The sequence below is a fragment of the Temnothorax longispinosus genome, chromosome 4 (genome assembly GCF_030848805.1).
Source record: "Temnothorax longispinosus isolate EJ_2023e chromosome 4, Tlon_JGU_v1, whole genome shotgun sequence".
Lineage (NCBI taxonomy): Eukaryota > Metazoa > Arthropoda > Insecta > Hymenoptera > Formicidae > Temnothorax > Temnothorax longispinosus.
Genome location: NC_092361.1, coordinates 2,177,806 through 2,191,552, shown reverse-complemented (window position 1 = coordinate 2,191,552; position 13,747 = coordinate 2,177,806). Strand labels below are relative to the sequence as shown.

Genomic DNA, 13,747 nt, shown 5'->3' with positions numbered 1-13,747 from the left:
TTTCACGAGTCTCAATTCTCACAAAATTTCTGAGAAAATATGAGAAATTTTTTCAGCAGGAGTATCCTCGGAACATCCCCGCGTGTCGCCTCAGATATTTTTATAAATAAATGTACTTTTACATTATATTATCGCCGGCTCGGGCAGGAAAGAACCAACTTCGTTGATTTAGCTTAATAAATTACTTTATTTATTCTAGGCACAACGCTGGAGAACACGACGCGCGCCGATCATCGCAGTCGTGGTGCGCTGATCATACCCGGGAATCTCGAAGAGAGCGGTTCAGAACGAGATCCAAACCGCTCGACGATTATTATTTCACTCGCAGCTATATACGCTGCCATGCATGCGTTCTCGATCCAGCGACCGGTCGCGTTGTAGTCAAAATAAATATAGTCCTTTTTCATCTTCTCCGCCTCTTTAAAGTAATACGACACGTGTATGTGTGTGTATATATATTAATTATTATTATGTTTCTCAAATTTTGCATGAATTAAATATACACGATTTATAAAATAACAATTCACACGTCGACGCTTCGAAGTTTTACGAACTGAGAGACAATTTTGCGAAGATTTCACTCTCTTTCGAGAGATATCCCGAAGTAAGCTCGGAAAAACAGATGCGAGGGATAAAGGCTCTCCTGTGAATCCCCTTCGGACACGTTAAATAAACCCTCCGACCGAACGTTCCTTTCGCTTGGAAAAATACGATCTCGCCTATATACATATATCGGATTTATTATGATTGCGTGTGCGTTCTCGTTTTTTCTCTCTCTTACGAATATGTACATACAACTTTTATTGCGCGCTTCGAAGCAAAGCTGCGATCTCTTCGGTACTCACGACAGAATTATATTGGAGGAAAAGCCAAAGAGTCTGTCGTGTATGTGATACAATGATTTCGATTATTGTATCCTTATAGGTGAAATATAATTTCTGAATTACATGCGTAGGTACAGAGCGGGCGAAATATTGCCTCCGTAGAATCGCGCGACAAAATATCGCTCAACATCTTTATCTAAGCAAAATACTCGTGTCTCTCTGAACGCGTTTCGAGTATTATAATTTCAGATATTATAATCAAAACGTAATCTTCAATGATTAAAGCCGAAATACATCCTTATACGAGGATACGCGACGAATCTCGATTAGGTATCTTTTTTTTTCTTATTCCAGTCGAGGATTTCGGATTCGCTTGGAATAATTTACGGAATGTATTTTTTTTTCTCGAATAAAATAGCCGACGAGACAACACTTATTTACAGTCACGTGTATTTACACTAATTACAAGCACCGTAACGCATAGTAATTCTCTTCGGGAAAAAAAAAGAAAGGAAAATTACACGTCATCCGCGTGACGACTTTCGATAGAACTCATTCGCAGTCTCGTATTCGTTTTATGAAAATGCTCAGTCAAGAAAGACAAGCTCAGCGATCGTAATGTCGGTATTGCATTACTTTGGCGTGGCGTGGCTTTTCGTCGAATTGGATTATATAGAAGAAACGAAGGGAAAGGGAGTTTCTCGTTCCGCACGCGAGATCCGTCCTTCCTCTCGTCGCGACACTTTTTTTTCCTGGGGGGGGGGGAGGGAGATAGATATAAAAATCTTGCGCTACAATTATGTATAAATCGATCTCTACGGCTTGCGTATCAATTGTATAATTGAGTCAGCTTTTTTTTAGCTTGTCTCCGTCGTCATTCACGCAGCTTCCTGCAAACATGCGCGCACATTTTCGATATATTTGACACACACAATACATACACATTTTTTGACACGCATACACGCACGCACGCGAGGAGACAGAAAGAGACAATTATATATATAAGGCACAGAATACACATTATTTATATTAGATTATATGTATTACAATTATATTATTTCGAAACGAAAAATGTGCTTTGAAATATTTATGTAGATTTATCTTTTTATAAAAGACAATTGCAGAGACGACAAGAAGTTGAATTGAATAAACATAAATATTGTGAAGTGCAATTTCGAGATCATATAATTGTAATATATATATGCATATACATACATACGAGCGATAAATATATACACACGCGCGGTTGCACAGCCCCGATAAATTAAGAGAGAAGGCGAGGAGGTAAAAGGAACTTATACGATGTAAGTCGAGCTCCATACTTTACAGAAAACGTTATCGGCGACGTGTAGACTGAACGCGTCACATTTACATAGTACATATATATATTTTATATATATATATACACATTACATATACATATATATTAATTTCCTGAGAATATTAATTAACTTTTCGATATAGCCCCCGGCTCTGAACAAGAGTGATATAAACGAAAATATGTTATGTACATACTCTTGAAGTAATACATTTGAACTACATATAAATTTGATTAACATTTTCACATATAAATTATACCGAATTATGAACCTTGGAAAAGTTAATTAATATCCTCAACGATAATCGTTATGCATATGAGAAATCATTTAATATTCGGTTTCAAGAATGCCTTTTACAGCGGACGAAGCGCGATTACAGGAATATTAATTACTTTGTGCCCTAATATTATCACAAAAAAATGAGTCAGCATCTTGCTCCGATTAGAATCATCCTAACTAATCATTCTCGACGTACGACATACTGACTCGACTATTCTCGTTCAAGTCTTAATGATTACGAAAGATCATATGTACATTCGCTGGTCATATTACTCGGGGTGATAATAGAAAAGTATATATAGTTTATATTACGCTTATATTCCATATATGTATATATATATATAATATTATATTATCTTGCTACAAGAAATCCAGTTGTATTTTATGCCAGCATAATCATCATGGATGTGTAATCATCGACCAAAATTTGATTAAAAAAAAAAAAAAAAAAAAAAACGAATGAGTCTCACGTTTTACATGGCAGCATTGTTAATCTTTTTTTACGATGTTGCACGGAATATCTCTAACAATTCTCAATTAATTGGGTAAAATCGATAGTCTTTTAATCCTCAGAAAAGCTCCCGAAATTTTTCCGAAAGATCACTTTCTTCAAAGCTATACTATTCTCTCTTATAGAATCGTTCTTACAGAACGTATTGTTTTTGGATACGGTTATATTTTTAGACACCTGTGCGTGCAGGTGCAGGTATAAAGTAATACTGTGTAGATAGACGTATTTTTCACTTGGATAAATCCTCTCCCTAGCAAGTACAAGTTGTACATAATGAAACGATGCCTCATATACATCAGTATGTCTACAGGATTATTGTACTTTCGGTGACAGTTACGATCAAACGGTGCCAGTTCCGACGCAACTTCCTCGTGGATCGTGACCGTCATTATGATCGAAGCCGGCTATTTATTTCCAAATACGATATCTGTAGAATATTACGTTTTACATAACAGCAATCTGCATGAAGAAATTGATAGAATTCCATGTTAATCCTTCTGACAAAAATTTATCTGTCGATCTTTTTTTATCTATAAAAATTCAGCGAATTTTCTCTAAATGATCTTAAATTAATAGACGACACTACCTTATTATTATCACAATTTTTTTACTGCAACTTTTTGGTTAAAATTTATTCAAGTAAAAGCTGTTAAATTTATCTTTGTTTTGCTTACATAGAAATATCTTTCTCTACACTTCGTATCGAAACGAAAGGTATGCTTTTTCTTCTTGTTTTTCTTCTTCATGTAGTAACTTAACTCACGTATTATATTTGGAAGTTCAGTTCTACATATTGACTGATGGACTTGGGCTAAGTTAAATAAATTGTGTCTAGATAAGCCACACGCATTAAAAGTTCGCAATCCGAACTGTTCAGCGGTTCTCCTTCTGCCTATAGACATTGAAACAAGAACTTAGTGAACGCAGAATTATTTATGGAAAAAAAATCACCGTCTACAAGACTGAGGGATATTTGATATAAATTTTCTAGAAACTCTGCCCAGCAAGAGTAACCCGATCGATGAGTCATCCATTTGTCTTTGCGTAATATCCAGACCAAAAATGTGGAAAGCTGTAATAAGTCTCCAACATAATACGATTTACGTTCTAGTCCAGTACGTCCAGTACCTCTAGCCACAGGCCACCCACAGACATATAATTATAAATAAATTCATTTTTTATCCAAAACTCCCAAGCTCCCCAAGCTTGACGACCAATTTCAAATTTAATTTTTCCTTCGAAAGATAGCCCAGTTTCTCCGCACGAGCCCCACTACTCGTGCGGGGGGTGCAGTTTGGAATATAAAAATTCCTGTGATCAGGTGGACTCGAACCCGGTTCCTCGGAGTTACGAGTCTGACGCTTTATCACAAGACCACACTGCCACCCCGATAACATCATACTTTCGGACCCCATTCGAGTATCCCGTTTCGATCGTGACGGATAATCGTGTGTTTTCGCGAACGAAGGTAACAGAACGGCGGAACGTGATCGGGTCAGATTGCGAATGATTAGTTCAGTCGACACGGCTTGGTCGTCGTATTCGCAATAAGAAGCGACGTCGTATATATTCATGAAGAAAAAGAAACAAGGAACATTTTACATAAATACAATTAATTCTTACATACCAAAAGAAAACAATACGGTCACTGAGTTTCGGCAGTCACGCGAGCGAATGTAGCATTTTCTAATTTTAAGTACTCAAAGAGATACGTTTTACTGTCTATCTACACAGTATTACTTTATACCTGCACCTGCACGCACAGGTGTCTAAAAATATAACCGTATCCAAAAACAATACGTGGTACGACTCCTTACCTACGCACTAGGTATCCTTTTTACGAAAACTAGAGAATTACCACCGAGAGGATATTTGAACATTGCGACGTACATTACTTCTTTCGTGCAATCCTTGTCTCTTCACGTTGCCTCGACGTTTCCCGTAAGACACTAGTACCGACGCTGCTAATGATAAGAGTGATGGCAACGATGATCGATGATGATCGCGATAGCGAAGGGACGCGCTTATCACACGCGAGCACGACGCGTCCGTGAAACAATGTTGTTACTCTAAACTCACCGAGTACTTATGCGATAATTTGTTCGTTCGGCACCGTTGAGTTGGCGATAATTCGAGAGAAGGGGAAGTGTTCTCTACGAATCGCAGCGAATTTTTTTCGGGTCCCACTCGCGAGGGGGTCGGACGACGCGCACGTGAACACGATCCCGGGGTCCCAGAGCGAATCGCAGCTTGCTGCGAATCCGGGCGATTTGTTGCTGCGCGACGAAACTCGACGACGAGGACGACGACGACGATGCAGACGACAGGGAGGGTCGCAGATGATTCCATCGTATGGATGAGCATCTGTAAAGCACGCGCCGTCGTGCCCGTGACTCCACGGGCTACACGGCGCAGCCCTTCCTCGTGCCATACAACACCTTCAGCTCCGGCATGATGATCTTTTTGATAAGCGCGTTCGTCTTGGCGGTGAGCATGTCGCGATGCGGATCCTTCTTGAAGATCTTGATGCCGGGCCGATGCACCAGGAAAGCATTGTCCAGGATGAGAAAGTCATAATCGAGAACGCAGAGCGCGTAACCCTGCAAGCGTTCGCCAACGATAATTTGATTGCTGACGAAATTATCAATATAATAGAACAGATAATATAAAAGATGGTAGAATTTTTTACTTTTAACTTTTTATACATATATATTGTCTAATTATATCGTTAAAGAGAAATATTAATGCTTAATTATCATTCTAAATTATACGTTATACTTAAAATATATCATTATCTTTTCTGTAATCCATTGATGTTTCAAGGTAATGACAATTTTTTATTTTTTTTGCGTCGCATTCTTATTCTAGATATTTTGCATGGATAGGTAATGTTTACCTGCGTCATTTTATCGCTCTTTCCCTCCCAACTGAGCCTTTCGTCGTAAAAAGGATCGTTATTGGTCCCGATAAAGATCGGCTCCCAGTGTACGAAGCTGCCAGTCCTCTTGCCGACGTGAAACACATGCAGGTCCTCCGTCTCTGGAGCTTCCTGCCATTCTTTACTTTTCGGCACGTTATGGCAGCCGGAGCATAATTTCTTATGAAAGGGTATGGCGGTGCCCGCTTTCAGCATCTGTATCTGCAAATTTACATGGACTCGTCGAAACGGCGCTTTGCAACGAGTTGTTCGAGATGCACGTAAACAAATCCGTTTCCGTTCCGATTACGAGCGTTTTGTGAGGATTAAAATGAGTTACTGGGCGTTATCAGATCTGTGACGTTTCGACCTCCGACATACCGTTCATCTACGTTGAGAAACAAATAAAAAGGATGAAAGAAATGCTACGCAGATAATCTGTACAATCGTTCTCTGTTATGCCGCGCTAGTTCTGAATATGAACACGACAAAAGGTGTATTGTGCGCGGTGCCGTGCCGTGCGATACGCACGCACGTCGGCCGGACAATAGCAACGCTAATTCTACGTATCAAGGTCCACGGTCAAAGGAAGCTCCATTGATTCGCCGTCGACCCTCGCGCGTCCGCGCTATTAACGACACGACAGTCGGACACACCGTCGGCCTCGTCGCGCTCTCTTTCGCGCGTGCTTAATTGCCCCTGACGGACCACGGACCGGCAAGCGATCGCAAAACGTACCAGGCGCGTCTTATTGTTAGGCGGCTGATTCTTCTCGTCCACCTCGAAGATGGACAACACGAAGACCTTGGGATTGGGCTTGTAGAGAGCCGGCTGATCCCGCTTGCGGATCATCTCGAGGAACTTGACGGGCAGGTTCGGGCTGGGATACAGCTCGATGTCGCTGGGGAACACGTAGAAGGTGGGCGCGGACTCGCGCGCTATGTTGCGGCCCACGTTTACCGGGTACAGCAGCTTCTTCTCGTTTTTGTACATCTTCGCGAGGCTGACGTTCACCCATGGCGCCCCGAGCGAGCAGTTGTACGTGTCGGAGGCGATCTTCTCCGACGGCGGTATCTAAGACAGGATCGAAAATCGAGCATTTGAAAAGGAAACTTCAACATCAGGAAACTTCAAGTTCGAACGAAACAGTTTCGCAAGATTACTAACGTAATTGCATAATAGCTTTTTTTCGATCTTTCATATTTTTATACATATATTTTTTTTTATATTTTAATATCATCAATTGTATCATTAGATTGTGAGATACGCTAGAGAGAACATTGCATTTTGTTGGCATCTTCGCGGGAAGGAATATAATGCTGGTGAACGACAGGATATTCATGTATGCAGGACAAGTGGTTTCGCGATTGTAATCGCGATTACGTTAAAGACTCGTTTGCAAAACGCGAGCCACGCAAGCTTCGTCCCTCGCGAACAAAACCGCACGCGGAAACCGCGAGGCTGTTTTACGATGTCTAGATACGCGTATCCGTTAGACCCGAGGTGCTTACACTACAAATAGACAGCAATAACAGCAACGAACAATCCGGGTTCGTGGTACGAGCTAAATACCCTTCGCGGACGAATTGCATATGCATAAGGTAGATTCGTGCACGCACCACATTCGAGAAACATATTATCGTAGTCTGATATCGAATCTTTAATTAATTTGTCGTAGTTCTTGGCATTAACAAACGGAATAACTTATTGATTTTTTCCGTGAAATGGCCAACAATTGTAGAAAATTATATCGAAGAAAAGAACCCTGTTTTGTCTGATAAGAAAAAATCGCCACGAAAGGTCTAAAAGATCTCACATTTAATATAAATAAATATTCTTATTATTTCGCGAATGTAAGTATAAGATTAATGGCATTAATGGCAATTGTAACATTAATAATTGTTTTGTGCAATTGTAACAAATTTGATCCTTAAATACGCAATTTTTCGTAACATTCTAAATATTTTTTGAATATTTTTCCCCTTCTAGATCTTCCCATCCAGAAAGGAAAGAAGGGTCAGAAGGGTCAGAAGAGCCAGAAGGGCCAGAAAGGCCAAAGAAGGCCAGATGTGCAGAGCATGTTTTCAGTTTGAATTTCATAAGGGAGAGCACACAGATCATCGAAAAGTCGCTGCGCATATATACAAAGCTGAGCACTTACGGGTTAATGTTAATATCGCAGGCTTTAGCATGAGTCTTTTGAGATTCTAAATACGGAATATCGATCAACGTATCATATTAGCGTACTCGATACTTGCGAGATAATTAGATTCAGGACTGTGCAGAACTCTTGGGAAGGATTTGGTGAACACGCGGTGCATTCAGTGACAGGCTGAAACGATTAAGCGGAATTAATGCATTATATCAAGTTAGAACATTTGCCAGATGCTCGCGGTGTATCCGGAACTCGAGAGGGATTCAGGAACACGTCGATTCAAGGAACTCGAGGGACAATCTTGGGCCGTCTATTTACCACTTTTGGCACGTGTTTGCTGCTGAAGAAGACGTGAAAGGTCACTAGCTGCGGGACCAGGGGGCTGCCACAGTTCCTCGAGTACCTGATGGCGTCGAGGGTCGCCGGGAAGTCGGTGCCGGGTGCGTGCATGGCGATCGATATCGGCGCCCGCCAGCGCTCCAGCAGCGGCTCCAGATTGTCGAGGAACGTGTAGTCGGCGTGCGTGGTGTATGTCACGCTCTCCCAGCATCTCACCGCCATGCTCATCGGCACGTAATTGTACAGCACCCAGTAATCGCCGCGCTGCGCCCGCCTCGGCTCGGTCGACTTCTCGTGGCAGGGCACGGCGTCCCTCAGGCTCATCGGTTCGCGCGCGACGTTCGTCGTGCCGTTCCTCATCTAGACGAGGACAAGAAAAAGAGAGAGAGAGTTTAATCGCCGTTCGAGGGGGAAATTTGCATGGAAAGCGGCGGAAATACCGTGAATAGCGCGCGGTGGCGAACGCCTACAAGCCTGAATACCTCTATCGACATACCCGATGATGCATCTCGAACCGCCTCTTTCGACGAGTTTAGATACAGAATAACGATAATGTACTTCATTAATATCGCATAAGATCAATGAGAATATTTCTATCTCTATTATTATTATTGATACAAATTAATTACGATGTATATCTCCCGATTTCTATTAATTCTCGATTACATCTTCATTCCTATCGTCATAGACCGCTTCTAGCAATTAATCAAGCCGCATACAATGATTAATCTAAATGTCAGGAGTCATTCAAAGATCGAAGGAATCAGAGGGATCATGAGAAGAGAGAAGAGAGAAAAAAAAGAAAGAAGCGGTGGAAAACGGAAGGAGTGAATACCGTCTGATTACGGTGCTCCTGCGGCTTGTCGAGGGCCTCAGCCTTGACTCCGTTGGGAGGCGTCGTGGTGACGAGGCTGATCCTGGGAGGACGGCCGGCGCCGTTGTTTGTCGGCGCCGCATTATTGGTGGCGCCGACGACCGCGGCCGAGGATGAGGAGGACGACGCGGCGGCGCCGACCTTCTGGGTGCCGTTGACGAGGTCGTTTAAGGCGCCGCCGTAGGTGTCCGACTGGAGCGGCGCCGCCGCCGCCCAGTTGGTCGGCGGTTCCTCGATCCACGGCCCGGACGAGCCGATGTGGGCACACACGTACAGCAGCACGCACACGTTCAGCACCACCGAGAGGCGCAGCGCCCAGTTCTTGCGGGCGATGGCCGCGATGCTCATCCTCCAGGTCCAATCGCGGTGACGAGGAGACGCGAAGATCTAGATGGGCAATCCTGTCCGGTTGACCGATGGTCAATCTCCCGCTCTTATTATCGATACTCGGGTCTGTGATTCTTCTCCTGCTGATGGCGTCGACCCGCCGCGTCCATCCCTTCGCGGCCCACGACTGGTCTCGGCGATCAGGACCTGCTCATGGTCCCCCGGAGGCTGGTCGACCGGGGCTCGGTTGCGTGCAGCACCTGAAACGGGAGTGGAAGGAGACCTTTGATTATGACGGAGGTCGCTACAAATTGTTCCGATAGTTATTCTGTAACTTTGCGTACTGACAACACGCGAGCGCGTGTACCACTATATGCGCTCCCATTAGGCGACTTCAATGGTCTTAGGAAACAAGTAAACATCTGTACTATTGGTATCCGTTTTGTAATAATAAATTCTGAGTTCTCAAAAATAAGAGCTATATAAAGTCATTGAATCTCTCTCTGGTAATCCTGATTCCTTATCTTAATTCGCACTGAAGAGAGAGCATTTAAAAACGAATTTCTCACTGCGAATTAAATAGGCAGGCTTTCTTTAAATTATACACACAGCACCCAGCTAGCAGAAGCTTCTAAAAGACGTCTTAAAAACGTCTTAAAGCCGCTTAAAAGATCTCTAAAGAACGTCTGAAAAATTATGAACGTCTTTTAGAATTTTCCGCTAGCTGGGGCAGTTATATTAACACAACGCGTAAAATATAAAGTTTAATTAACACACATCCAGAATTATGTCACGCAAATAAACATTTAGCATTTTTATATCGCGTAAGTAACGATCAGTAAATTCAAGCGCTGCAGCGGCATGGCAGAAAGCGTTCGTCGCTGCAAATAGGTACACGTTCGCTCCGCCCCGTTTCATCTCCCTTCAATAGCAACTATAGCAAGTACAGCAACAGCTGCGATATCGCTCGTTGGATCGCATCTCATTTATCTCACGATCCAGTTTATAGCGCGTGCTATACGCCGCGCCGGCGAGGACGACTTTCCCCCTATCTCGCATCTTCTTCCCCGCGTTCGACGTTCGAGTTGTGTCGCAACCCGAGCTCGTAACGCGACATCATCGGGGGACCGGGCGGTCCGAATTGAGCAATCGCGGAGATTCCGGTCGCCAACGGGACCGCGGGTGATCCCGTGGTTTCCAGCGCGAGCGCGGCGAGTGAAATCGACAGGGGGGAGGGGAGGGAACGAACAGGACGGCTATTATCGAAAGACGGAAAGAAACGACTAATAAGAAGTCGTCGGCCTCCTCCTCGTGACCGATCTTGCGTCAACGCCTCCTTCTCGGCGAACGAACGCCGAACGGGACTCGCGAGTCACCGCCGATAATTTCGACGACTTTCACGCAGGAAGACGAGAGATACTCTTTTCGCCGCGCGTGTTTCTCCGGTCACGAGTTTTCCCGGTAATCCGCGGGATTGATTTCCCCTCAAAGAAAACTCTCCGAGGCACGACTCCGTTTACGACCGATCGAGTCTTAAAATTTGCTTCCTTTTTATTCCGTTTAACGAAGTTCTGCATAATTGAAAGGGGTAGCCGCGCGGGAAGTATATAGCGCCGAGAAGTGAGACGTCGCGTCGAAGAGGATCGATTCCGCATTGACCGAAGAGACTTCGATTAAAAAGTAATACCGTTACAACTGGGTCACCCTCCCCGTAATACAAGACAAACGCTTCTAAATGAAAAGCGACGGGGAAACGGGCTTTAAAACTACTTTCAGTAGGAAAACATGGGTATAACAGTGTTTTCGTGCCGCGAGAGAATAATTTACGGCATGCGATATTCGACTGTTATAACACAGCCGGGCGGTATAATTCAATCTTAAAGTTGGAATTATCGGCGCAGCATTGGGAAATCACATGATGCGCGCGCGATTTCTGCTTGCAAAATCCCTGCACTCTCCGTGACTTAAGAAAGATGCAGAGTCGCGTAATAAACGTCTCTCTCGCGCCTTTGTGTTCCGCCGACATATATAGCCGATATTATCGACTCGAACGCCAAACGTTTACACAATTGTCCAAGATAAAGTGCAGTGGGATTTATCTACTTCAAAGCAATGGAAAAATTAGGAGGATAACCGCGCGTAACACAGAAATGACAATTAGCACCGTTATCAATATCACTTAATCGATAATTACGTCGCTATACACGCGCAATCGTCGTCGCGTAAATGGGCATAATTGGAATGTACGATGCGATGTGGAAAGAGATACACGGCTTTGCGGCTTTAACTTTTTCCCCACACAATGCGTAGCGTGATAGAAGTGATTTCCGATGTAGGACCGACCGCCGTCGCTCGCGATAAGAGCTCGATGCTCGATTCGACGGCCGTGGTCAATACGAATGCTCGTTAGCTGTCAATTGTGATCGTTCGCGATCGGCAAAGTTTGTTAAAACGCTTGTAAAAAATAAATATCATCTAATATAAAATTTTCAACGATACAAATAGCTATAGATAACAAAGTTAAGCGCGCTATTCAAGCCACGATGCAGTTATTTTGTCATATTGTACAATATCTTGTCATTATATCGCACACCGAGAATAATACTGTTACAACTCCAAAAATTCACAATTTTCAGGAGAGAGGAAAAACAAAGTTGGTTCAATTTCTTTTGAATTGTGAGATAACTAACGCAATTGCAATTACGACATTTTGTTACAATAAAACTTATATACGGTTTTCTTGAAGACGTCTGCTGTAATTCACCTGTCAATTCACTTATGACACTAATTATTCATCCAGTGACCGCAGCTTAATCGACCGTAAACTTAATTAAAAGAATAACGATACTTCTGCTATACCGTGCGAAGAATGAAAATTCTATCGTGGGATGCACGGTTAACAATTTCACAGATGCTAGTACTATAAATAGCGTCAACTCGTGTCCAATTGAAGACGTGTGTGTGTGACTTGGAATACGGTCATAATTTTAAGACTTCATTATCACGTCATTTAACACACCTGGGGAGCACAGTCTGTTACGCAATATTTCTACTTAACGTGTAAGAAGTAAAAAATTTGGGCAGATAACGATAGGTGTCAACGATCGCGTCGAATAACAAAAATAGTGACGGTAAAGATATCAAATGGATGGCAGGGAATCACGGAACGACGGAGAGGAAACGTCACGAAGGACACCGGATCGCGAGAAAGGAAGTAAAATCCGCGAGGCCCCCCCCTCCCCCTCGACGATTTCCCATCGTCGAAGCGACAGGTTTTTAATTATCGACTTCCCTCAAAGAGCCAACCATCCGTTCATCATCGATCGCAGGGGAGGAAAACTCATCAACGGCCGGGCGCGGCGTAGGAGTTCTTTGATCGCGGGAACGCAAACACGATCGCTATTTTTAAAACGCGAACACACGCCGATCCCCCACGCCTGCCGTGCAATCCTTCCGTAAAGCTCGCGCGCTTATATATACGGAAAGTTCGTGATAACGGATCGCGCCGTTATCTCGCGGAAATTTTCACTCGATTCTTTCAGCGCGCCCCGGACGTGGAAACGGCGCGGTGTGTACGGCAGCCCCGTGGAACTTTTCTGTTATAACTTCGCGAATATTAACACACCCCGACAGCCGCGTTTTCCGTACTTAACAAATCACGTTGCGCACAACGTCGAAACTTTGTTGCTATCTCCAATTACATTACGCTTCAGATATGTGTAAATATATATAAAATACACATACCTCTCTAAAAGTTATAGCATAATATAATTTATTAGCATATCATCATATTGCATAATATCATCATATATCGATATGATAGCATAATATCATTTATTTACAATGTTATTCTTATAACAAAGGACGTATATTCCAAAAGAAGTATATTTAAAAATAAGATTGCTAAAAAAGATAACGAAACGATAATGATCATCACGCGACTTATAAGATGTTCAAAAAGATTAAAAAAAAAAGAACCAACTTATTGTTACTCGTACAGTTGCTGGTAATTGATACTAATCGCAATATCAATTCTTGCGCAGTAGCAGCTATTATATCAAACGCTTGCGATTGTAAACAGTAAAAAATAACAAGCTCATTATACGCAGCAAAGCGAGTTACCCAAAAACAGAGACATATCTGCGACAAAGGCAATGACTATCAGCTCAATTCAAATATTTGTAATAAAGCAATGAACATTG

General features: G+C 42.9%; 1 protein-coding gene across 5 annotated transcripts in view; it reads right to left on the bottom strand.

Annotated features, from left to right (window-relative positions):
- Positions 1-167: 167 nt before the first annotated feature.
- Positions 168-13,747, bottom strand: part of LOC139811110 (beta-1,4-glucuronyltransferase 1) — a 50,382-nt gene continuing 36,802 nt past the window's right edge. For all 5 annotated transcript variants that reach the window (XM_071775178.1, XM_071775179.1, XM_071775180.1 and 2 more), the window contains 5 exons: positions 9,180-9,805; positions 8,324-8,704; positions 6,589-6,924; positions 5,830-6,072; positions 168-5,533 (listed from right to left, as the gene is read on the bottom strand). In XM_071775178.1, coding sequence (XP_071631279.1) covers positions 5,336-5,533; positions 5,830-6,072; positions 6,589-6,924; positions 8,324-8,704; positions 9,180-9,566 — 1,545 coding nt within the window. In that variant the 5' untranslated portion in view covers positions 9,567-9,805 and the 3' untranslated portion in view covers positions 168-5,335. The remainder of the gene's footprint in view (positions 5,534-5,829; positions 6,073-6,588; positions 6,925-8,323; positions 8,705-9,179; positions 9,806-13,747) is intronic.